Here is a 27,188-nt window from a genome sequence, read left to right as displayed (position 1 = left end):
TCAAAATTAGGAAGTCCAAGAAACAGAGAAGTGTTATATATAAGTAGAAAATACAGTTTTAAAACACGCTGAAATCTTGATCTCGAATTTCTAGTCTTTAGAACTGTGAGACCATAAATTTGTTTGTTTGTTTCTTCCCCAGAAAATATAACCAGATAATTCAGACCTCCAATAGAGCGTATGCAAACTGAATAGCAAACACGCTCCAGGAGTACAGGTGTTCTGGGCTTTCATGGGAGAAGAGCTAGGGAAAGGGTTTGAAAGTTGAACTGCATTTCTAGTGCTCACAGTGAGAACTCACAGAAATTATGGGAAGGCTGTGTGATGTCTGTATTTACCAGGCTGAAATAAATGTATAGGTTATGCCACAAATGTTTATGTGAAAGTCTTGTTACTGAAATTTTTCTATCACTATTTTCCATCTAAATATTGGCAGGATTTATATAATAGCTCTTGCAAGTTCCTATGGATGGCGTGACTGTGAAAGAATGAGAATAATTTCTATAAGAAACATTTTAAAATGTCTCATTGCTTTTGCATCATAGGACATTTTTCAATAGCAGCCATTTTTGGTTAGTTTGGCCATCTGTTCTCATCACCCTGATGCAAACCTGTACTGAATTCAGCAGCCCTGGCATCTTGGTGGGCTCTCTGAAATACCTCATAGCTTAAGATTCTTAACAAGTTCCTGGTTTCTTACAGACACCACAAGAAGTTAAGATTGATTTGTAAGAGAAAAAGCCTGGACTTCAGGCATAAATCATTTCTGAGGCCAGTCAGCTATTTTTGTTTTTGTGTAAAGTGATCTGGTTTTCTTGCCCTTGTGGCAGGCTCTCCCACTTGAACACACTTTTGAATTTGGTATAGCATTATTTTATTGCTAGCCACTAAACCTTTTTCCAGTTTATAAGTGCCACATCATCTACTGGACAGCTTGGAACAAGGTATAACATCATCAACTCTATGATGACATGAGAACACAGAATCAGGACATTCCTGGATTCCAGCTAACTGATGTCCCTGGGAGTCATGAAGACACAGAAGTAGTGACTGCTCTTTCACTGTAGCAATACTGGTTGTACTTCATTTTATATGCTATGCAATGATTGTCATTTCTTCTAGATAAATATTTCCAGTGCCTGCTTCAATGGTTCTTTAGTGAACTGTGTCCCCTTTGTAAGAGGAATTAATTTCTCACCATTAAGCTTGAAAATAAGTGAGCATTTAAAGTTTGAGCAAATAAATCGGGAACAAACATGTTTGTGCTCATGGAGAGTGTCCAGTCTGCTTGAGTCAGGTAAGGCTGGAGTTTCCTGTAGGCTAGTAAAACCTACATTCTAAGGGAGCATTTTGTTCAAGGCACATGCAAAGCCTTGAGGGCTTGGCTCATTTACCTTCATGTAGAGCACTCAGGAAGCTGGGGACCTGGATGAGAAACAAAGAGATCCTAGGGAAAGTATGGAATGAATGAGAAAGGCTGGGCTTCTAATATTGTCCAACAGCCAGGAGACCTGAGTCATAAAACATACTGGTAAGAATGGTTAATGGAGTAAATTGAATGCAGTAATTGTCTTAGAGCTAATTAACTTTTCATGTATGCAACTTTTCTGGGTAGAAAATTCATTTTGATTCTCCTGGGTTCTTTCTAGGATGTGCCAGGTTGAGAGCTAAGGTGTAAAAACCAGTGGGAATGTGGAATTAGTGGGATTAAATTTGGAACTTCTGTTACCATTTCCCATGGACTTGATGTGGTTTAAGGAAATGTGGTTATGAATATTTCAATAAATGGTCCTATCTGCTCCCTGTTCCTAGAAAATATCCCAGTAAGCAATTTTGGAAGGTCCTCAGACATTGTAACTGCTACATGAGTAGGAATTACGCTCAGAGAACTTTGCCTTTAAATGTTAACTACAATGACAATAAAACACATGCCAGGCCCTCTGCTAACTGCTTTATCTACATTCTTTCTGAGAGAATAATCTGCTGATAAGTATTTAGCTCCAGGTCAGAGGCCAGGGCAAGGTGACCCCATGTTTTACTAATTTGATATTGGTAAGAACTTCCTGAACAAAAATCATTACATTTCTTTTCATTATATCTTGTTTTTGTCACAGAGACACCAGAAAGCAGAGATTAACTTGTTAATTTAGCAAATAAATTCTAAAGGCCAAGAGTTTGCTGTTGTGCTCTGTGTGTGTATTCAGTTGTGTCCAATTCTTTGCAACCCTATGGACTGTAAATCACAAAAAAGAATCACAAGAATTCGATAAGCTTTTTCTTTCTGAGATTGGTCCTCTTAATAGAAAGTAAAATTGCAGAATGTGTATCTGTAGTTCTTAGGATCTTCTGGTTTTGGGTGTGGCCTGGATTCTGGCTTTGTGTAGAAGGGGTAAAAGTAGGACTAGGAAGGCAGCGAGGGGCCCCCATTAATTATCATCACTTAGGATTAAGCAAAACTTTTTTCCCTTCAGATTCTAGTAATATATATTTTCTAGCAAACAGTATTAAGTTATATCTGGTAATGATTTAAGAAAATGTTTTTTACTTTTAAGACCTGAAAGCTGTGGACTCTGTGTTTCTTGAGTCGAGGTATATTATGGAATTTCATTTAATATCTTGTATATATGTTATTTTTGTTAGTTAAAAAATTGCAAATTATACCCTCAACTAAATTTTCAAGTTGTAACCCATTCAAGTTTTGAGTACCAATGACCAGAATGTTTATTTATTCCTTTAAACTAAGACTGTGTAGAAAATAATTATATTCCTGTTACATTAAATGATTTATAAATATTACTTTTCATTTTGTGTCCATAAATAGAGAAGAAATAATAAGGAAAAGGCAGAATATCAAACACTCACTTAACTACATACACATTTAAATAAAGGGATTCAGTTTCTCTTTGACTAATTCAGTTAGAGGCATGAGCTATCTCTGGACTCTGCCCTACTGAGCAGGTCTACCAAGATTTTTATCAAAACACTACACAGCTCTTCCAAGGAGATGTTTGAGGAGTTGAGGTCAAAGGAAGAAGAGACTTTGGAACTTATTGGGCTATAAGGTCATATGGCAGAAAGTGAAGAGGAACTAAAAAGCCTCTTGATGAAAGTGAAAGTGGAGAGTGAAAAAGTTGGCTTAAAGCTCAACATTCAGAAAACAAAGATCATGGCATCTGGTCCCATCACTTCATGGGAAATAGATGGGGAAACAGTGGAAACAGTGGCAGGCTTTATTTTTTGGGGCTCCAAAATCACTGCAGATGGTGACTGCAGCCATGAAATTAAAAGATGCTTACTCCTTGGAAGAAAAGATATGACCAACCTAGATAGCATATTGAAAAGCAGAGACATTACTTTGCCAACAAAGGTCCATCTAGTCCTGGCTATGGTTTTTCCAGTGGTCATTTATGGATGTGAGAGTTGGACTGTGAAGAAAGCTGAGCACTGAAGAATTGATGCTTTTGAACTGTGGTGTTGGAGAAGACTCTTGAGAGTCCCTTGGCCTGCAAGGAGATCCAACCAGTCCATTCTGAAGGAGATCAGCCCTGGGATTTCTTTGGAGGGAATGATGCTGAAGCTGAAACTCCAGTACTTTGGCCACCTCATGTGAAGAGTTGACTCATTGGAAAAGACTCTGATGCTGAGAAGGATTGGGGGCAGGAGGAGAAGGGGACGACAGAGGATGAGATGGCTGGATGGCATCACTGACTCGATGGATGAGAGTCCGAGTGAACTTCGGGAGTTGGTGATGGACAGGGAGGCCTGGCGTGCTGCGATTCATGGGGTCGCAAAGAGTCGGACACGACTGAGCGACTGAACTGAACTGCAGGTCATGAGGAAAAAAATAAAACCAACAAAAATGGACTACTTTTTATTTTTCATGTTGTCACAAAGAGAATTTGAAAAGTCCAAAACAGAGGTCTTCATATAGTTGTTTTTTGAAAAAGAAAACACCAAAGAGCCTAGACTTCACTTTTAATAGCCTTTTGAGCAGATCTTTGCTTTAACTGGAATGTAGTTTTTAAATGCCAGCTTAGTATTTCCAGTTAACATTGATAGGAACTCTAACAGCATCAAGGACACCGAGCACTCAGATAGTGGATTCTAATACCATTCTCCAGTGGAAGGAGCTGGGGCTCCTTGGAGAAATGGCTGCTTCTAGACCTGGGGCAGGACATAAACAGGATGAGCCTGGAGCATCTTGTACTCCAGAAGCATCTTGGAGCATCTTGTACTGCCAGAAAGTAAGGAAATGCTAAAAGAAAAAGCCCCACAGTGATAAGTGATGAACTACTTAAAAACAAAGAAACAAACAGAAAAATAAACCAAAAACCCTCATACACAATGCCCCCAGTGATAGGGGTATAGGCATAGAAGCCAACTGAAAGAGCTCTTGTGGCCAATTTGAATGACAAAATAAAGTAGTACAGTATTGCTACTCAAGTATTGAGTACACAGTAAAATCCATGAGTCTATACTGGTTAAATAAGTGATTAAATAAATGAGGAGGAACAGACACATTTCCCTTACAAAACAATACCAAATAATTTATGCAGATACCCTGCCTTCAAGGAGGTGGAGTTTAATTCCAGACTTTTAAGTGTGGGCTGCATATAGTGATTTTCTTCTAAAGAGTATAGGATGGGAAAAGGAGAAAAAAGGGTTAACTGCACTGGGGGAACCTCATAAATACCACATCAGCTAGGTAATCAAGGTTACCATCAACAGTGATAAGTTACGCACTGGATAGGATATGATGAAAATGGCAGTTTACCCCTGTGGGCCTCCTCCCTAAGACATACTACTGCAGTCTAATCATGAGGAAGACACCAGACAAGTCCTGACTGGGGGACATTCTACAAAATAGCTGACAGATACTCATCAAAACTAGAGGTCATTTATAGTACTCATTTTTATTTGCCTGTGCCAGGTCTTAGTTGCAGCACATGGGATCTAGTTTTCTGGTCCAGGGATTGAACCCTTTGCACTGGGGGCACCAAGTCTTAGCCACTGGACCGCTAAGAAAGTCCCCTGAGGTAATTTTAAAAAAAAAAAGGGAAGTCTGAGGAACTGTCAAAGCCAAAAGAAGCCTATGGAGACATGACTACTAAAGGCACTGTGGTGTCCTGGACAGGATCCCAGAATAGCAAAAGGACATTAGGGGAAAACTGAGGAAATCTACATAGTACTAATGCACCACTATTGGCTCATTAAAAGGACAAAGGTACCATACTAATATAAGGTATTATAATAGGGGAAACTGGGACTGAGGTAAATAGGAAATCTCTGTACTATTTTCCCAATAATTTTGTAAGTATAAAATAGTACTAAATTTAAAAGTTTACTTTAAAAAATCAGTCAGGAATGTAATTGGGGGAAATCAGTAATGCTGTTATTTTGGACTTGTATCAGCCTCTTCTCTTGCCTGATTAAGAAAAAAAAAAAAACTATGAAAAATATAACTTGTCCTTACACTGTCTAAGACATATAGATGGCCAATATTTTTTTCTTGATTATAACAGGGAAGGAAAATATAGTTGTCTACTTACCCTACTGTTGAATCAGGTGGTTTGGGCAGCCTAGAATAAAACCAGGAAACAGATTCTAATTTATATTAAGGACTTCTAAAAGCTCACATTTCTATTAGCAACTTGCTTAAGAATAAAGAAGTATCCCATTTGCAAACTACAGAGTCTCTATGATACTGACTGACTTTCTGGAACACTGAGTATTAACCAGACAGATATGATATTATCATATCTCAGTTGTCTGTTGGTCAAGTTTTTCCATTACGCTTATCCTAACTTCAGCCCCACTCACCACTTGTTCTGCATTTCTAACTTATTCTAATGATAATAGAGCTTTAGTTCTTACTGACTTCACGCTCATAGGCAGAGCACTGAAGTGCTCTGAGGTAGCCTGACACCATGCATGTGGTGCAATTACATGACCTAAAGTGACCTGAGTGTGGCCTGGTTGGAGAAAACATATAAGTACAGTGTGTGCTTTGCCCCTTTGCCCAGAATTGCTCACCTCTCATGAGAGTGAATGTTGCCCAGTTGCAGAGAGGCTAGAACAAAACTGAACAAGTTCTCAGGGGCATGCCTTTTCTGAATCACTTCACTATTAGAAGGTTGTATGTTTACTAATTGCTCTGAGCTCTACGTGCCAAGAAATAACACTACAGCCCAGGGACAAAGTCTACACTAGAGAAGGACTGTCATCAACTTTCATTGGATTTCAGCAATTAGTTTCGGCCTATACAAATATTTCTTAAATATTTCAATTATGAAAAATGAACAGAATGATATCAGTCAGTAGTAAAGGCAGTAAAATTGAATATACTGTTTGCTTTTTTATATGTTCCTCTATTTAGAAAGTGGTACACAAGCCATCTAATTTTATTAGTCTATAATGTATTGTAAACACACCATCCACATGCACTTTAAAAGGTTTATATCTTTATTTGGACTCTAACTTTGTTGGAACTAAAAAAAAAAAAGCATGTCTTCCAGTTAAATTTCTGGTTGAGTAGGGAATGGAAAGCAATGAGTATAAGAATCTATGAGATTGAGCGCTACCACACTGACTATTATATATGAAACATTAAATCAGCATTTAAGAGTTTTCTCATTTAGCTGATTTTGACAAGTACTTACCTAAAATTAATTCGATTCAACATGGAAAAAATTGTGTGTGTTTATATGTATAACTGAAATCACTTTGCTATACACTTGAAACTAATACAACATGGTAAATGAACTATACTTCAATTAAAAAAACAAAATGGAAAAATAAGAATAAAAATTTTTAAAGAAAAGCTTTTTTAAAAATTCAAAGTTTGAAAGGATAAAGTGAAAATAAAAAATGCTCAGAGACGCGAATTCCTTGACCTGAACCTATCCATGATTTTACTGCCACTCTCTCCTTTTCAGTTTATTAATCCCAAAGGGAAAAAGGCCTAGCAACCACAAATTTCATAGCTTTTTGGCTCCCTCTTGTGGCTGAACTCTGTATTAATTTATGACCTATAAACAGAACTAATAGTATTTTCATTTTTACATCAGTGCTCTCAGTATTTTCTCTGAAAATTACAAAGTAGGCCTTTGTAATATATACAACAAACTATTTCAATGAGCAAAAAATAATACACTAGAAAATCATTCCTCTACAAAAAGAGTGAATTAAGTATTCTTTATCTAAAAGAGAAACTTACAGAGTAATTTTATTAAGAGTTATTTGTAGATTGTCATAACAAACCACTTTCATAAAATTCTGATTAAAATTTTTATTGAGGGCACTGGGGCTTTTTCTATGACCCTCTTAAGAAATGTAACAGATTCTTATTAGATTGAATAACAAAGTCAAAGGTAGGGAAATGGGTCAAGAGGACCTGTATGAATCTTTCTGAACATTACTACTCGATCTTTCCAATTTTTTTTTTTGTTTAAATGCAAAAAACTATTAGTAGGTTTTAGTCTATTTATTTTATTTTTGTTCTTTTGGTCTTGGTTTCTATAGTCAATGATCTCTATTTAAAAAAAGGAAGACTTTTGTTTTCTAGAAGTTCCCTAGACTTGAGGAAAATTTGGGGACTATTAAAATTTTGCATATGACTCATTTCCACTTAAAAATGTTATTTGATTTCACCTAAGAAAAAGAAACCTCAAACTTACAAAGAATCATTTCCGTAGAGGTCACTTTTTTTGTTCTGTGACAAATAATAAAATTGTTCAACAGGAAGCTTTCTGAAAAGAAAGAAAAGATTAAATTGAACATCTTTTTAACAGCAGTGTAATGTGAGATAGTAAAAGAATAATAGATGAATACAACCATGTATACATTAATTCAGTATATGAAAAGATGGCATTTTAAATCAGTGGGAAAAGGCTTATTTTTTAATAAACAACACAGGAAAAATTCACTAGCCATTTGGAAAAAAAAGACTTCAACTTCATACTATTCAAAGAGATAATTTCAGATGGATTAAAAATCTAAGAAATTGGTGAAAAGCATACAAATATTACAAAAATATATGAATATGGTTTTTTCTTGGTGGTAGGGAAAACATTTTACATAAGATTTTTAAAAACTCAAAAATCAAAAGGAAATTTGAGAACATCAAATGAAAAATTTTTGAAAAGGGCTTCCCTGGTGGCTCAGTGGTAAAGAATCCGTCTGTCAATGCAGGTGACATGGGTTCGAGTCCTGATCTGGAAGATCCCACATGCTGAGGAGCAACTAGGCCCATGCACCCCGACTAGTGTGCCTGTGCTGCAGAGCCTAGGAGTCGCAACTACTGAGCCCGTATACTGCAACTACTGCAGCCTGCGCGCCCTAGAGCCTGCGCTCCACAACAAGAGTGTGCACGTGTTAGTTGCTCAGTTGTGTCCAACTCTTTGTGACCCCATGGACTGTAGCACACCAGGCTCTTTTGTCCATGGGATTCTTTGCAACAAGAGAAGCCACCGCAATGAGAAGCCCATGCACCACAACTAGAAAGTAGTGCCCACTTGCCCAAAGCAGAAAAAAGCCTGTGCAGCACAGCCAGCACAGCCCAAAATAAACAAATAGAAAAAATTGTTTTTTACGATAAGGGGAATTTATTAAAAATTTAAGACAAGACAGTATAAAAAAGCTCAATAAAACAAAGATTAGAAAAAATATTTATAATAGATACATATAGAGATAATATTCCAGAATATAAAGACCCAGTAAGAATCTATAGCTAAAAGACAAGCAGTAAAAATGAGCAAAGAATAAGAACAGAAAGGAAATATAAATAGTCAAAAATAAGAAAACAAATGTAAGAAAAAAGTACTCAGTCTAATCAGAGAAATGCATTCTGATAATCAAGATAAACTTTTTATTCTTTAGATAGGCAAAAATTATACGTTTGATAATGTTACTACAGTTGGCTAAGAATATGGCAAAATGGATACTTTTAGATACTACTCTGGGAATATAAAGCATTTGGGGGCTAAAATTAAAAATAATTCACATATTACGATCCATAACTTTACTTAGAATTTTCCCTGGAGAAACATTTGTGTACTGAGTTCAAGGAAGCCTGTATAAAGATATTCATACACTTAGTTAATACAAAAGAAGAAAAAGAAAATACAAGAATGGCTAAATAATTTAATACATCCATACCGTGGAACACTATGAGAAATTTAAAGAATCAGATTATATCCATATTTACAATCTTTAGATTGCAGTTTTAGTTTCATGGCAAGGTTGAGAGATTTGAAGGTAGAGAGATTATCAAATACCCTTTAACTCACACATGCTTCAGTTCAGTTCAGTTCAGTTGCTCAGTCGTGTCCGACTCTTTGTGACCCCATGAGTCGCAGCACGCCAGGCCTCCCTGTCCATCACCAACTCCTGGAGTTCACTCAAACTCACGTCCATTGAGTCGGTGATGCCATCCAGCCATCTCATCCTCTGTCGTCCCCTTCTCCTCCTGCCCCCAATCCCTCCCAGCATCAGGGTCTTTTCCAATGAGTCAACTCTTCGCATGGGGTGGCCAAAGTACTGGAGTTTCAGCTTTAGCATCAGTCCTTCCAGTGAACACCCAGGACTGATCTCCTTTAGGATGGACTGGTTGGATCTTAGCCTCCCCCATTATCAACATCTCTCACAAGAGTGGTACATTTGCTGGGATTGATGAACTTCCACTGACACATCATTATCACCTGAAGTCCATAGTTACTGCAGCCTTCATTCTTGGCACTTGTGATATTTTAATATATACTGTACTGCTGAACTCAGTTTCTTTTGAACACCCATCCTACATCTCATCTACCCAATGTAGACTCCAAAATACTCGCTTTCTCAGTCTTTGAGATTGGTCCTAGAGTGTGAGGGTTATTCTTACCCCACAAGAATGCTCACCAACAGAATCTCACAACTGAGGATGTTCTCAATTAGGTAGATACTCTGTGGGCATCCGTCAGGCTTTCTCCAGTCACCCGGTGCTTTCTCAGTGGCTTCATAAACTAAATTATTACAGGGGCAGGAACAGAAGTTCTCATGTATGAACTCAGCAACACGAAACTCCCCTTCATCAAAACTGGCCTGGCTACATTTGAATTTACCAGAAGTTACCAATCCTAAGTAATTCATAGAGAAAAATCTCCCTGGGTGTACTAGTCACCCACCTGGTAGGTGGTTGACTACATTAGACCCCTGCATCATGAAAGATGACTTATCCTCATAGGAACCTCTAACTAAGGATTTCCCTTTCCTCCTCACTACATTGCTGCCAGTTACATCATCAATGGAATGTAACTGAAGGCCTTATTCACTACATGATATCTTAAACAGTATTACTCTTGACTAAGGGTATATTGCTACTGCTACTGCTAAGTCACTTCCATCGTGTCCAACTCTGTGCGACCCCATAGACGGCAGCCCACCAGGCTCCCCCGTCCCTGGGATTCTCCAGGCAAGAACACTGGAGTGGGTTGCCATTTCCTTCTCCAATGCATGAAAGTGAAAGGGCAGTCGCTCAATCGTGTCCGACTCTTCACGACCCCATGGGCTGCAGCCTACCAGGCTCCTCCATCTGCGGGATTTTCCAGGCGAGAGTACTATTAGTCAAGGGTTATTTAGTTTATGAAGCCGCCGGGTGACTGGAGAAAGCCTGATGGATGCCCACAGAGTATCTACCTAATTGAGAACATCCTCAGTTGTGAGATTCTGTTGGTGAGCGTTCTTGTGGGGTAAGAATAACCCTCACTAAGTAATACTCTTGACAATTTACCACAAAAAGAAATAAGGCACTGGTTGAATTGAAAAGATTCACTGGCCTTGTCATATTTACAGAATGCTGGAATAGCCTATTGATGACTCAGCTATGGCTCAGTGTTGTCCTGAAGAGTGTGGCACATGTTCTGAACTGGTGACCAATAAATACTTTCCTCTGTAACCAGAATGCATGGTCTAAAAAGTATGGGGGGAAATGGGAGTGATGCCCCTCACTGTTTTTATTACACTCGAGGAAATTTTTACTTCCTCCCCAGCCACCTTGAGCTTTGCTCATTTAGAGGTTAAGGGAGAAATGCTGCCACCAGATGACAAAACAATGGTCCCACTGAACTGGAAGCTGAACTGATGATGTAATCTGGGGCTCCTTATGACTCTGGAAAAAACAGGCAAGGAAGAACTATTCCAAGTAGGCTGGGATTATAGATCCTAAATGTGAAAGGCAACAGGACTGCCGCTATACCATGCTGGGGAAAAGGAGTATTTCTAGAACTGGGAGTATCTTTTAGACACCTCCTAACATAGCTCCCTGGAGAAGGCAATGGCACCCTACTCCAGTTCTCTTGCCTGGAAAATCCCATGGACGGAAGAGCCTGGTAGGCTGCAGCCCATGGGGTCACAAAGAGTCGTACACGACTAAGCGACTTCACTTTCACTTTTCATTTTCATGTATTGGAGAAGTGCCGGGGTCCACCTGGGTCCAGCCCTGGTGGATCCAGGGAATTTGAAGTGTGGACGGCATTGGCGTGAGAGAAACTTATTTATTGATTGATATAAGATTAGATTAAGAAACAAGTGTGTAGTAGGAAAATTAATTGGAGGAAGAAGGCTGAATACCTTGGATTACGCGGAAGACCAATAAAATTCCAGACAAGGAATTTGCACCATCTACGTTGGGCCACCGGCATTCGCTTGAATATCTAAGGGTGCCTTGCCTTAGGCTCCCTTTTGCACGGGTCTTAATAGCCAGGGCAAGTAAGTAGACTTGGTGAGCCTCCGTGCCCCAGATGGAAATTCAGCCTGAAATTAGAGTAGAGGGCAGAGGGAGGAAAAGGGAGAAAAGGAGAGAGAGAGAGGCACGGGGGGAGCCAGATTCCCAAGAAACCAGGCCGAGAGACTAGTCCAAGAAACTGGTCCAATCCTTTATTGTTCAGAAGGCTTTTTATATTTTGGATAAAACATGGGGATCAATGGGTAACACAAAGTTGTGCAGCGTTAGCAGTCCAGACTCTTATCAAAACAAGGCTTCTCTCTCTGCATACCTAATTGTACACACAAGTCTTAGGTGATTTACATCATCCTCTGGCTAAGAAGGGCCAATTAGCATTTTACAGCCTTTTTTCTGATAAGGGTTTGTTAACTAGAAGACTTATTTGTTTTGATCTTCCTAAAGTCTGGTGCAAATCTCAGAAAGCACTAAATAAAGTTACATTCTTATATAGCAAAGATATAGCAGTTTATAACAAGTGAAAGGAGTACAGTGATTTATAACAAAGGAAAAGCAATGAACTCAAAAGTCTAGTGTTGCTAACATCAAAACTACTATATTCCTTTTTTTATATCCCAATTTCAATTGATTACTATCCTTCAGGTGTTAAACGATAAAGAATATGGAGGCCTGGCAGCAGTCATTGAGTCAACAGTGAAAACCCTCTACCAATATAATTTTTAACTCTTTAGAAAAGGCTCTGTATCTTTAAGATGCTTTTAAGCTTTGTGTCTCTTGAGGTTGGAGGGTTGTAAGCAATTCACAAGCTGTAAGAGGTCTGGGGAATCTGTTGGGCAAGCTAGAGAGCTATCAGAGGGAGTTTAACTGAAACATCCCTTTCGAATGCAGAAGACTAAAGCCCTGAATTGACTTTTTTCCAAAGAATATCAGAAAAGTGGAAAAGCAGAGCACAAAAGCCGGCAGATTTTTGTTGGGGTACATGCTTAGGAATTTCCAGAGGGGGCCAATGAAGTCTGATCACGCCTTGCGTATGTCAGCTTCCTTCCTCATGACCTTGTCAAGGGTGGGATTCCTCACACTGGCTTCCGGCAGAGAAGGAAATGGCAACCCACTCCAGTGTTCTTGCCTGGAGAATCCCAGGGATGGGGGAGCCTGGTGGGCTGAAGTCTCTGGGGTCGCACAAAGTCGGACACGACTGAAGCGACTTAGCAGTAGCAGCAGCAGCAACATAGCTCCCAGTGGCATAAAATTCATAGAATAGAGTAGTAGCTGAGCAAGGCAGAATCGCTAACAGCTTAGTTTTTTGTTTTATTTTTTAAGATTTACTTATTTATTTCACTGTGATGGGTCTTTGTTGTGCGGGGCTACTCTCTGGTTGTGGTGTGCGGGCTTCTCATTGCAGTCGCTTTTCTTGCCTCACAGCACAGACTCTCGGGTGTGCGGGCTTCAGTACTTGGGGCTCCCAGGTTCTAGAGCACAGGCTCAGTTGTTGTGGCCCATGGGCTTAGTTCCTCCTTGTCACATGAGTCGCTTGTCACTAAGAGACTTCCCTTTCAATTTTCACTTTCATGCATTGGAGAAGGAAATGGCAACCCACTCCAGTGTTCTTGCCTGGAGAATCCCAGCGGCGGGGGAGCCTGGTGGGCTGCCTTAGTTCCTTCTCTGATCAGGGATCAAACTTGTGTCTCCTGCACTGGCAGGCAGATTCTTTACCACTGAGCCACCAGGGAAGCCCCAAGGGAAGCTTAGAAATCTTTCAGGAACAAAATTTGGGTTTGCCCCACCAGGTAAAGGCTTCCCTCGTGGCTCAGACAGTGAAAGAATCTGTCTGTAATACAAGAGACCTGGGTTTGATCCCTGGGTCAGGAAGATCCCCTGGAAAGGGAATGGCAACTCACTCCAGTATTCTGGCCTGGAGAAGTCCATGGACACAGGAGCCTGGTGGGCTACAGTCCATGGGATCACAAAGAGTCAGACACGGTTGAGCGACTAACACACACAGACACACACACCCACACACACACACACACACACACACCAGGTAATAAATTCCTGGGGGCTGAGGGCAAGGGAACTTGAAATATTTTAAAGAGATAAATATGATAATGATAACATTTAAATGATAAAAATGATAACGTTTAACACAAAAGGGTGTGACAAGAACCAAATATATTAACCTGCATTTCTGAGTCAGGGGTGATTGACATTCTAATTGGAACAAATATTTCCTTTCCCAAGTATCCTAGGGCTGCATTCTGTAAGACTCTAAGACTTCTTTCTCATAAGAAGCTAGTCTTTTGCTTTCTTTTCACACACTATAATTCTGAATATACTTCTAAGTCTTTCAGAATATTGTACATTTTTTAATATACAAATTCTGGGGACCAGAACTATAAACTCCATGAGGAGCTATACCTTAATCTCAACAATGCTTGCTATATTCAAATGACTGAATAAATGAATGGCTGGAATGAGTGAATGAATGAACTAATGAAAAGAATGTGGACTATGGAGTTAAATAAACCCAGATTCAAATCCCCATTCTGAAACTTCATATTGTCTGACCCAAGGAAAGGTACTGAGCCTCTTGGGTCTCTATTATAAAACCAGGATAACAATTTCCACTTTACTAAGATACTAAAAATCTATATTATATTTAAAGTAAGTTCCACGAGAGTAGGGGCTTAAACAAATCTGTTGAATGAATTGATGAACTTGAGGTCCTGTCTTCATTGTGTCAATATTTGCATCTTTCCAATTGGACTTTTCATTTGTCTGCTTTTTATTACTTTACTGAGGCTTTCATAAGGCTACCACATGTCCCTATTGGTATTGTCTTCCTCTTTAGCTGTGGCCTGTTTATTTAACTGCTTTAGAATAAAAAACTAGTTAGCTAGATTGTTAGTAAACTAGGTAGCCAGGATTGTTAGATAAAATAGGAGTAAGCGGGCTCTGTGTAGAGAAGCTTCAGTGGATTTTGTTTTGAATAAATTTCATACTTAGCAGTTAATGTTGTGACATTTAATTTACTGCTCAGATTTTGTATGTGTATGCTTTATCTTCAGGTTTAACTGGCCTTTGAATAAATTTGCTGAAAGGGTAACTTTAAGACATAAATGATGATTGAAATATTTTAATACTTGAAAACAATGCCCATTAGATTCTAATGACTATAGATGGTTTTTAAAAAAATAGAATTCAAAAGTCAACAACATTTGTAGAAATTAGGCCATCTATTTGCTCAAGCCAAAAAAATTAATCTCTCTCAGGAATGTTACTTAGTTTTAGATAAAATATGATTAGTAAGGGAATTAGGTTAATCAAATTTTTTGATCACATAAACATCTCTAAGGAGAGCAAAGATATTTATATTTTTTTACTGACTTCACAATTAGAAATTATATAATTAGTGTTCCCATCTGTATCTTTTCATAAATAATAAGTTTAGAAGCAGATTTAAGTTAACAAAGGACTCACAATAGAAATACAGAAAACTGAATAACAATGACCTCTATGTGAGGGACTGAAAGTTTATTTACCTTGGCCAGATTTCTCCACCAAATCCATAATGCTGATGTCCTTTGCCCATGACTCTAGGAGGTTCACATTTCGGCCTGTGTTCCTCAGGGAGCGAAATGGGTATCATCCCTCCATATTCCCTTTCAGCGCCCCATGGAAGCCTACATCGTTGGAGTGACTGTCTTAATGTCTGATACCTGCATAAAAAGAGATTTTTGAAATGTTAATGGGTTCAGAGTGGAATGCTATGGTCTGAATGTTTGTGTCCTTCCTGCCCCCAAATTTATGTATTTAAATCCTAATGTCCAATGTGAAGATATACAAAGGTGGGATCTTCAGGAAGTGACTAGGTCAGGAGGAGCAGTCATGAATGGGACTAATACTCTTGTAAGAGAGATTCCAGAGAGCTTGTTAGCACTTCTACAATGTGGAAGTGAGCTAGAGTGAGAAGGACCTTGTTAGAAATAAAAATTCTCTGGTTCCATCCAGGAATTCTCTGGTTCAGATCCAGGAATCAGAATTAGTGGGTGCAGTGAGGTGTTGAGCCCTATAATCTGTTTTTCTTTAATTTATTTTTTAATTGGAGGAAAATTGCTTTGCCATGCTGCATTGGTTTCTGCCATATAACAGTGTGAATCAGTCACAATTATATATATATATATATATATATATATATCCCCTCCCTCCTGAGCCTCCCTTTCCTCTCCCCATCCCACCTCTTTAAGCTGTAATCTGTTTTAAACAAGCCCTCCAGATGATTCCTTTGCATGCTAAACTTTAGAAGTACTGCCCTATTCAACAAATTACCTTCCATAGAAAATAGTTCTCCAATTGTTCCACCCTTTACAACTATACCATTCAGTAGGCTGAAGACACGGAAATTTCCTAAATTGGCTGGTAGGGCTAGTCTCATCTTAAAAACTGGTAGTTCAGATGACTTTCTCTGCTCTTTCTCAACAAGGGAGTGAAAGGCCAGGACACATATTCACTGTTGTAAAAATGCTTCACGGGAAGTACTCAAGGGATGTCTGTGAAATGAATTGCATGCCTGAGCGAATGAAAAAGGCCAAAGAGACTGATTTGTTTCCTGGACTGCTACTTATTACACAATATGAAAACTTTAGGCTAGGGAGAAGCCCTCACAAAACTCTTAATCTGGCTAAAGACCTGCATCCTAATGAGGAAGGATTTTAGGTCTTCCAGTTTCCACTAATGGCAGTCAATTATTTAGACTAACCATCCCACTAAAAATAAATTAAAATGCTGGAAAAAGAGCTTTGGGGTTGGTGACCATGTGGAGGTGGCAGTGGGGGGAGGGTGGGGCCCTCAGACTTCATGGAAGTTCAGTGCCCCAATCCACATACCTTGCCCTATGTACCTTGCCCTCTTCTACCTGGCTGTTCTTAAGTTACATCCTCTTAAAATAAAGCAGTAATCTGTCACCAAGAAATGAACAGCACAATGTTCTAGAGAACAAAGAACAATGATTCATCAGTTTCCACAGCACAACAAAGAGGACAGGTCATTGCAGACAAGACTCTGGCACACTCACCATGGAATCCCCAGGATATGGCACTGTGCCTTGCAAATACATGCTCAATAAATACTTACTGACTAGTTGGTTTTCCTTGAGAGCAGACAATAACCTGATAATTTTAGAAAGGGGACCCATTGAACTTTGAGTCAAATTTTCTTGGAGAAGTTGAATTCTATTTTTATTAGACTGCTTCGATTTTCCTTGAGCAAACCACAAAATGTTGAAAAGAAAAGCATCTTCTTAAAAGCAACTCATTGTTAACAAGACAGAAAGAGATACTAGGGTTTCCTAAGAGGGGAAATAGGAATCTGGAAAGGTAAACAAGCACAGAAGCCACTTTTGCCCTTAAGGCAGTGCTAATTCTGGCAGATTTCGTTTTTGCTTTAAGGACACTGTAGGCGGAGAAGCGCAGAAATCAGCCAGGTAAGGAATCTAAAGGAAGCCATCCCTACCGTAAACTGGGACCCTAAAAGACTGCCCTCTCATGTTACAGGTGAGTCAGGAAAAACCAGCTCTCTCATTTTCTCCCCAAATTTGCACTTGCCCATGACTTGAACTTGAATTTAAGTGGTCAGAGATAGATAGCATACCCCCTATTCATAAATATGCAAGACCAACAGGATTCCCTTCTGGAGGTAGGATTCTTGGGTGAATCACTGTCTAGGATGAGTTCTAAAGGATGAGTAGGACTTTTCTGGGTGCAAGAGAGGGAGGACTCTAAGCAGGGGCAATATCATGGAAGAAGGCCTCGAGGGTTGAAAGATTATGGAACTGAAAATTCCTGACAGTGTTGGCTCCAGAATCCTTCTTGGGCAAGACTTGCTTGTTTGATCAACTATTTTGTTAGGCCTCTTGGAGAAGAGACAGAGACTCTGCAGGTACAGGTGTTGATAAGGACTCAAGCAACCCAAGATTTATTAAGCTGCTCAGCAATGGAAAGGATTTGGTGTTTCACTCTTGAGAGAGGAAGATGAGGGGAAAGGGAAGTAGGGGGAGAGGAAGAAAATAGACCAGCAGGATGCTCAGAGATCACAGTGAGTGAAAGCCATTGGGGGAACTCTGATGGTAGCTGGGATAAAGAACTTTTAAATACAGACGTTATGGCTTACAAGGAACTTTTAGTTATATATTATACGGTATGATGTGCTTCTTCCTTCAGACCCTTACCTGATCAGTGACATTTACCAGGCCCACAAATGCTCTGTGTGGATGAGGTCTTCGGAGGAAACTAAAAAATGACTGTGTCACATCTGGGTCAAAATGTTGTTGAACAGAAGCAGAATACATGGAGCCAGGTACCCAAAGTCAGTTACGGTCATCCCCACCCCATCCTGGGAATTTCGGTACATTTTGAGGAAGGCTTTGGGTTACCAGAATGTATGGAATAAAGATTTGAGTGGAATTTAGCTGAATCTTAAGGGCTGAAAAGACAGCTGAATTTTGGGCTATATGAGAAGAGCTGATACAGAATATTGAGATTTGAGGCACAGTAGAGAAGAGCTGCTTGAGAGGGGAAGCAAGTAAGGAAGACAAGGGTAACACCCTGCATGATCTCATGGGCCCTTTGGATGATACCTTCTGAGCAATGTGGACCCAGTTAGAAACACGGGAAGGGAACTCAGAGATACAGGTGTGGACAGTGGAGCCACTTTCTTATCTGCACCCATGCACTGGTTTAGTGTCAACCTCCCGCACAAATTTGCTGAAAGAAGAACTAACACTTGGGACTGTCATACATGGAATGTATTATCTCAAAGTCACTACATAGGGGTTGGCAAACTATGACCCACAGGCCGAATCCAACCTACTGCTGTTTTCGTAAGTAAAATTTTATTGGAATACAGCCATGACCATTCATTTGTATACTGGCTATTGTCTATGGCTGTTTTTCTGCTACAACAGCAGAGCTGAGTAGTTTGACAGAGACTGAAAGTGAAAAAAGTAAAAGTGTTAGTTGCTCAGTCGTGTCTGACTCTTTGCAACCCCATGGACTGTAGCCTGCCAGGCTCCTCTGTCCATGGAATTCTCTAGGCCAGCCAGGGTCTCCCGCATTGTAGGCAGATTCCTTACCATCTGAGCCACCAGAGAAGCCCTTGACAGAGACTATAGAGCCTTAAGTATTTACTATCTGGTCCTTTAAGGAAGAAGTCTGCCACCCCCTGCACCAGCTAGTCAAGGAGAATCTGGTGTCCGCTGATTTGGGGTACTGGAAAAGGGATGAAGGTATTCCGTTCTTAGACCTCTGAGCTATGATCTATGACTATAATCAATAGACACAGGGTGGGGGCATGACAAGTGAAAAATATTTAAATACATTTGATTAATGGCAACCTAAGCTTTAATATCTAAGTTTTTAAAAGTTACATTTAAATTAGATGAGTCAATTTCTCAGCATCTGACCCTCATATATTACACTAGCCTAGGAAGATGAGCCAGTAGAATATGTTAATCAATCATTTGGGTTGGCATTCATCTAAAACCAGTAAGTTGTAGGAAACCATTTAAAATAAAAGGCAAAGTGTAAAGAAGTCATATTTCTCTTTCATTGTAGGGTCTCATATCCCTACCCCTTAGCTTTAATATTAACAGAATTTATAGAAGGAACTAATTAAATGAAATATTAAAGTTTCACTTTTAAATAATTTTATAGCTTAAATAATACATGTCTCCTAAGCAAATAACAACAAATTATTAGTGCTGAAATCTGAAGCCACATAAAATTAATGTTTACTTATTTAAGAGAAAGATATATTCCCTGTAGATAAACCAATATCTTTCTTTGGAGTCACCTTACAGGATTTTGATTTGGGGGACTGAATTTAGCCAATAATGATTGGAAGGCATGATTAAAGGAAAGGCTAGAACAAACATATGCTTATTTTTTGACAGGAAGCTAACGGTTAAACACAAAACAACAAACAAACCCCCAAACCTCAGGAATCAGAAAGCAATGAGACAAACAGAAATAAAATGGAACTTGTAATTAAATCTTAAGCAATTCTCAAGACACTTCCTTAATTGATATTTATCTTCCTAATAGACTAGGAAGGAGATGTCAGCTGAATGGAAAAAGGAGGTAGGCATCTGTGATTTTGAGTATCTGTACCTGCCAGTGTTAAATTTTCAGTGGAAAAAACACAAAAGAATGCCACTTACTTATTAATATTTTTTTAAGGAGATCAAGTAATCATACATAATAGTGACTAATATAATTGTCCCACAACATACCAGTGAAGAAAGTAACTGATGTACAAAGATTAACTTGCCCTTGGTCACTGGGTAAGCCAGACCACAATCCTGGTTTTCATGTTGTGTTTCAGTGCTTTCTGCTAGGCCAGTGATTCTCAAAACAAGTTGAAAAACGACTAAAAATGCAGATCCCCTAGATCTAACCCAGTGAGTCAGTCTCTACAAATAGAGCTTGAGTGCAGGCTAAGACACTTTAGTGGCGTCTGACTCCTTGCGACACTTTGGACTGCAGCTTTCTGGGCTCCTCTGTCCACGAGATTCTCTGGACAAGACTACCGGAGTGGGTTGCTGGGTTGCCATTTCCTTCTCCAGGGGATCTTCCTGACTCAGGGATCAAACCCTTGTCTACTGCCTCTCCTGCATTGCAGGTGGATTCTTTACCGCTGACCCACTGGGGAAGCCCAAAGACAGAGCTTGGGAATCTGTATTTTCAGAACACTTGTCATGTTATTTTGATGTGCCCAGTTACCAGACTAGTGGTGGGTAACAGATGAGTTAGACTGTGCTGCCTATTCTGGAAAGAAAAAAAAAAGAAAGGTGGATGAGAGGAAACAATTTTTCATCCCTGTTTAAATTGCCGAGTTAATTCAAAATACATTATAATATTTAAAAAGCCACTCCTTTAAGTACAGCCACACTTAGAACATTAAGCTGCTGAGAGCTAATACATTACGACTTGTATTCATCCTTACCATTATGAAGAGTAATCCCTAAAAGCCAGCAGATTTTTGTTCTTCATTGTTTTGTTCTGTTTTTGAGATACCTTGAGGTTTGAGTTGGGAGCCATATACCCTGAACCTGGTTTGGAAGAAGTAAGCCTCAGTGTGGATAGGGTAGAGTTACCAATGTTGCCCTGATGATACCTTCTAGAGAAGCTGAGGAATACTACTGAGAGAAAAGAGAACTTCTATTTCTGTAAGCTGCCCAGGTACTATTTAAAAGGGAGTTAAATGAGAGGGGAGGTTCTGAGAATATATGATCATCCTGGTTTTCCCATTTAGGGACTAAGAAAGGAAAAACTTCACATGGAATAAAGTGAAAAGCAAATTTTATTTATTAGGAACTAGGAACATGGTTGTACCTAGATACTGCTTCAAATAATACCTCATTATATTTATAGGTAATTGAGTATATGCTGTGTTTAATTTTGTAGTCAGTTAAATATTAATGACCCAGATAAACTCGATGGTGTGATTGCTCACCTAAAGCCAGACATCCTGGAGTGTGAAGTCAAGTGGGCCTTAGGAAGCATCACTTCGAACAAAGCTAGTAGAGGTGATGGAATTCCAGCTGAGCTATTTCAAATCCTAAAAGATGAGGCTGTGAAAGTGCTGCACTCAATATGCCAGCAAATTCGGAAAACAGCCATGGCCACAGGACTGGAAAAGGTCAGTTTTCATTCCAGTCCCGAAGAAGGGCATTGTGAAAGAATGTTCAAGCTGCTGCACTACTGCACGTATTTCACATGCTAGCAAGGTAATGCTCAAAATTCTCCAATAGTACATGACCTGAGAACTCCCAGATGTTCAAGCTGGATTTAGAAAAGTCAGAAGAACCAGAGATCAAATTGCCAACATCCACTGGATCATAGAAAAATCAAGAGAATTCCAGAAAAAGATGTACTTCTGCTTCATTGACTATGCTAAAGCCTTTGACTGTGTGGATCACAATAAACTGTGGAAAATTCTTAAAAAGATGGCAAAAGAAGACCAACTTAGCAGCCTCCTGTGAAACCAGTATGCAGGTCAAGAAGCAACAGTTAGAATCAGACATGGAACAATGGACTGGTTCCAAACTGGGAAAGGAGTACATCAAGGCTGTATATTTTCACCTTGTTATATGTAGAGTACATCATGAGAAATGCTGGACTGGATGAAGCACAAGCTGGAATCAAGATTGCTGGGAGAAATATCAATAACCTCAGATATGCAGATAACACGACCCTTGTGGCAGAAAGCGAAGAGGAACTAAAGAGACTCTCAATAACGGTGAAAGAGGAAAATGAAAAAGCTGGCTTAAAACTCAACGTTCAGAAAACTAAGGTCATGGCATCTGGCCCCATCACTTCATGGCAAACAGATGGGGAAACAATGGAAACAGTGACAGACTTTGTTTTCTTGGGCTCCAAAATCACTGCAGATGGTGACTGCAGCCATGAAATTAAGATGCTTGCTCCTTGGAAGAAAAGTTATGACCAACATAGACAGCATATTAAAAAGCAGAGACATTACTTTGCCAACAAAGGTCCATGTAGGCAAAGCTATGGCTTTTCCAGTAGTCACATATGGATGTAAGTGTTGGACCATCAGAAGGCTGAACCTTGAAGAACTGATGCTTTTGAACTGTGGTGTTAGAGAAGACTCTTGAGAGTCCCATGGACTGCAAGATCAAACCAGTCAATCCTAAAGGAAATCAACACTGAATATTCATTGGAAGGACTGATGCTGAAGGTGAAGCTCCAATACTTTGGTCACCTGATGCAAAGAGCCTACTCATAGGAAAAAACCCTGATGCTGGCAAAGACTGAAGGCAGGAGGAGAAGGGGACAATAGAGGATGAGATGGTTGGTTGGCATCACTGACTCAATGGATATGAGTCTAAGCAAGCTCCAGGAGATTGTGAAGGACAGGGAAGCCTGGTGTGCTGTAGTCCATGGGGGTCTCAAGAGTCAGACACAAATGAGTGACTGAAAACAGCAATGAAAAGCAATATTTTCTCTGACATTTCTCTTAGATTTCAAGTCTGTTTAAGGGTTTTGGAGCCAATTACTAACCAAACCATAGGACCATTTAGGTAGAGGGTATCAACATTTCAGTTAAATGCCTCTGTGAGTGCTTTTGCGGGCACAGTGAGTTCCATCAGATACAGCAGCGTTAAATTCCTACTCAGATCCCTTTTGGCCAAACATAAAACAAATTGGAATAGATCTGTGGAATTCTGATCAAGACAGTGAAACTCTAGACACAGGAAGAAAGAAGAGTAAAGTCTGTTGAAAACGAGTGTTCATCTGGCAAAAAGAACTCAGATAGTCAAAAGAATCTTCAAACTCTTGAGGGGTTGCTATTATAAAGATAACGTGTGTGCGTGCTCAGTCATTTCTGTCATGTCTAACTCTTTTGACTACCTTCTTACATGAGAAAGACTTCTTAAATGAGAGATTTGACAACGTGAAATTATAAAACAAACAAGCAAAAGCAAGAAAACCATTACACAGGTTATTTCTCACCCATGATTTTGAGTTTTTTTTTTCTTTCCTAAAAATGATTCAAATAAATACTGATACAATACAGTAAAGCTGGCACTAGTATCTTGGAAAATTACTTCTTTGTACTCTGTTCCTTCATACATAAAATGGGGATAATAATAGTACTTATCTCATAGGGCTGCTGTAAGGATTAAAGAATTACCACATTAGTAAAACATTTGATACAGTGCCAACACATAGTAATCACTCATATATGTTAAATCGTCATGGTGGCTCAGAGGTTAAAGCCTCTGCTTCCAGTGTGGGAGACCCGGGTTCGATCCCTGGGTCGGGAAGATCCCCTGGAGAAGGAAATGGTAATCCACTCCAGTATTCTTGCCTAGAGAATCCTGTGGAGAGAGAAGCCTGGTAGGCTACAGTCCACAGGGTCGCAAAGAGTCGGACACGACTGAGCGACTTCATTTCACTTTCTTTCATATATGTTAGATGACATTTTAAACATAATCTGCATTGCATTACAGAAAACTTGGTAGAGCATAAATAAAGTCTGAATAGCAGATTCTGGGAGTATTTTTGAGCAGATGGTGTTAGAGAATTATAAGGTCCCATTATGCTACTCTTTGGGCTTCTCTGGTGGCTCAGATGGTAAAGAATCTGCCTGCAGTGCAGGAGACCCGGGTTCAATCCCTACGTCAGGAGGATGCCCTGGAGAAGGGAATGGCAATCACTCCAGTATTCTTGCCTGGAGAATTCCATAGACAGAGGAGCCTGGCAAGCTACAGTTCATAGGGTTGCAAAGAGTTGGACATGACTGAGCAACTAACACACATACCACTCTTTATAAAGTTCGATTCAAATATTAATTCACAGGGCTTCCCTGGTGGTTCAGTGGTAAAGCATCTGCCTGCCAATTCAGAAGACACAGGTTTAATCTCTGGTCCAGGAAGATCCCACATGCTGAGAAGCAACTAAGCCTGTTCGCCACAACTACTGAGCCGGTACTCTATAGAGTCCAAGAGCCACAGCTGCTGAGCCCTCCCACTCTAGAGGCCATGCTCTGCAACAAAAGAAGCCACTGCAATGAGAAGCCTCAGCATCGCAACTAGAGGGTAGCCCCTATTCTCTGCAATTAGAGAAAAGCCCACACATAATGAAGCCTCAGCACAGCCAAAAACAAAGAAACAAAATTAATTCAAAATGAAGGAACAGATCATTCTAGAGTTCTAGAATGCAGTAGATGAATTTGATGTTTGCCTTTTAAAAATATACACTAACTTTTTACTTCTTGCCAAGTTACTAATAGATATGGGCACTTCAAAGTTTAGTTCATTGTCATATTATGCCTTCCCGGTGCTGTGATACACAGAAGAGGCCCATAACCTTAAATGCTTTTTCTCACAAAACAAAAATACAGTAATATATTAAAACCTTTTATAATTGTTTGCATTACATTATCCAGTCTTTGTTTTACCTGTCCTCTGAGGCAGTTGGGCGAGTAGCCGTTTGTAGTGGAGTGTGCAATTCATTAGAGTAAAAGGTGTCTGACAGTATGTCAGCTCCTTCAAGCTCCTTACAGTAGTAGGGCTGGCCATGAATTACCTCCATGCTTTTTGGCTAAAACGGCACAACCTGGAAAAAGAAAAGGAGGGCACACTTGGTTAAAGAGTCACTGAGTTAGTTTCTGTCACACTGACCCTCCCTCAGGGCAAGCAGGAAACTTGCTTTGTACTGCTCGGTAGTTCAACCCAAGTCTGCTTAGAAATCATGGGCTCCTATCCTTCGGGTGAGCCCTATCTGTGGGACCTCAGGTAACAGATAGCAACTTAAGTTCTATGGAAACGAATTTCAACTGAAACAAACCCACAGAGTGGAAGAGGTTCTAAAGTAGAGTGTGAATGATAAATGGATGACTTGTGGACTCATTTAAGGCATCTACCTCGCGGGCATTGACTGACCTTCGATTCTTGCCTCAATTTTAACCGTAATTATTCAAAAAAACTCAGCTGATTCCCCCTGCCCTGGTCTTTTTTTTTTTTTTTTTTTTTTTAAGCAGGGCGACTCAGTATTCAACAGAATTAACACCTGTGCTTCTAAAAGTCTTCAGGGATTCTAGGCGAGAGGTTCTTTGCAGAGAGGTGGAGAATCAGCGGTGCAGCACAAGCGAGACCCCAAAGTGAGAATTCCACCCCTCCTTAGGACTTGATGAGGGAAGCAAAAGACGCGCCTTGGCCACGACCGGCCTAAGCCTAACCTCCATGGCCATCAACGCCCTGCCAATCGGTGCCTCGGGGTTCCCACGCACCTTGGGACATCAGCCTGGAGGCCTTAGGCGGCAGAGCTCCCTTTCCCCTCTCTAGGGCTGGAGGGCCTCTGCGGGGCGTGGAATTCCGCCGTCGTCCGCACCTGCGGCCCGGGGGAGCTTGCGTGCAGGTGCGGGTGAAGGAGAGAGAGGGCCGGCGGGCAGGCCAGGGGTGGGGTTGAGGGTGCCTGTGACGGCGACCGTGACCGTGGCAATAGGTAATGCATGCTTGCGGGGCGGCCGGCATCTGGGAGGTGAGCAGGGGCGGCGGTGGGCTCATACAAGTTTCGGAAGAAGCCAGCCCACGAACTCTTGGAACCCGTAAGAATCGGAAGCCGGAAGCAAAGTGAGGAACTCCCCGTACACGCGAGAAAGTTCTTCCGGCACCCCAGTCCCTCGGCCGCGCCACTTTATTCGCCCCTCCCTTCGCCCCTGGCCCCGCCCCCTGGCGCCCTCTGCGGGCCGTATCACAGACTCCTTCTAGGGCTGCTTGGTCCAGGCGGCTCCTGGCCCTGGGGCCGGCGCGTTCTCTGCTGTGCGCTGGGCGGTGGAGGAGTGCGGTGCCAGGGAGACTCTGATGAGGTGGGAGCCTCCAACACATCCATGTTTCTTACACTCAGTGGAGAACAATGCGGCCTTGTCTAGGGTGGCTTCCGCAGGACTCAGCACGTGCAGTTCAGTTCAGTCGCTCATTCGTGTCCGACTCTTTGCGACCCCATGAATAGCAGCACGCCAGGCCTCCCTGTCCATCACCAACTCCCGGAGTTCACTCAGACTCTCGTCCATCCAGTCAGTGATGCCATCCAGCGATCTCATCCTCTGTCGTCCCCTTCTCCTCCTGTCCCCAATCGCTCCCAGCATCAGAGTCTTTTCCAATGAGTCAACTCTTCACATGAGGTGGCCAAAGTACTGGAGTTTCAGCTTCAGCATCATTCCCTCCAAAGAAATCCCAGGGCTGATCTCCTTCAGAATGGACTTGGTTGGATCTCCTTGCAGGCCAAGGGACTCTCAAGAGTCTTCTCCAACAGCACAGCTCAAAAGCATCAATTCTTCGGTGCTCAGCTTTCTTCACAGTCCAACTCTCACATCCATACATGACCACTGGAAAAAACATAGCCTTGACTAGATGGACCTTAGTCGGCAAAGTAATATCTCTGCTTTTGAATATACTATCTAGGTTGGTCATAACTTTTCTTCCAAGGAGTAAGCATCTTTTAATATCATGACTGCAGTCACCACCTGCAGTGATTTTGGAGCCCCCCAAAATGAAGTCTGACACTGTTTCCACTGTTTCCCCATCTGTTTCCCATGAAGTGATGGGACCAGATGCCTTCATCTTCGTTTTCTGAATGTTGAGCTTTAAGCCAACTTTTTCACTCTCCACTTTCACTTTCATCAAGAGGCTTTTTAGTTCCTCTTCACTTTCTGCTGTAAGGGTGGTGTCATCTGCATATCTGAGGTTATTGATATTTCTCCCGGCAATCTTGATTCCAGCTGTGCTTCTTCCAGCCCAGCGTTTCTCATGATGTACTCTGCATATAAGTTAAATAAGCAGGGTGACAATATACAGCCTTGCTGCCGCCGCCGCCGCCGCTGCTGCTGCTAAGTCGCTTCAGTCGTGTCCGACTCTGTGCGACCCCATAGACGGCAGCCCACCAGG

The 27,188-nt window shown here is 40.7% G+C and overlaps 1 protein-coding gene across 2 annotated transcripts in view; it reads right to left on the bottom strand.

Moving 5' to 3' along the window:
• Positions 1-25,940, bottom strand: part of SPMIP4 (sperm microtubule inner protein 4) — a 42,888-nt gene extending 16,948 nt beyond the window's left edge. For both annotated transcript variants that reach the window (XM_069586791.1, XM_069586792.1), the window contains exons 1-5: positions 25,532-25,940; positions 24,701-24,858; positions 15,259-15,435; positions 7,677-7,748; positions 5,550-5,579 (exon numbers count right to left, since the gene is read on the bottom strand). In XM_069586791.1, coding sequence (XP_069442892.1) covers positions 5,550-5,579; positions 7,677-7,748; positions 15,259-15,435; positions 24,701-24,834 — 413 coding nt within the window. In that variant the 5' untranslated portion in view covers positions 24,835-24,858; positions 25,532-25,940. The remainder of the gene's footprint in view (positions 1-5,549; positions 5,580-7,676; positions 7,749-15,258; positions 15,436-24,700; positions 24,859-25,531) is intronic.
• Between the last annotated feature and the right edge of the window lie 1,248 nt (positions 25,941-27,188).

Source organism: Ovis canadensis, chromosome 4 (assembly GCF_042477335.2).
Source record: "Ovis canadensis isolate MfBH-ARS-UI-01 breed Bighorn chromosome 4, ARS-UI_OviCan_v2, whole genome shotgun sequence".
Lineage (NCBI taxonomy): Eukaryota > Metazoa > Chordata > Mammalia > Artiodactyla > Bovidae > Ovis > Ovis canadensis.
Note: the sequence above shows the minus strand (reverse complement) of the source record. Positions and strands in the feature narration are given on the sequence as shown.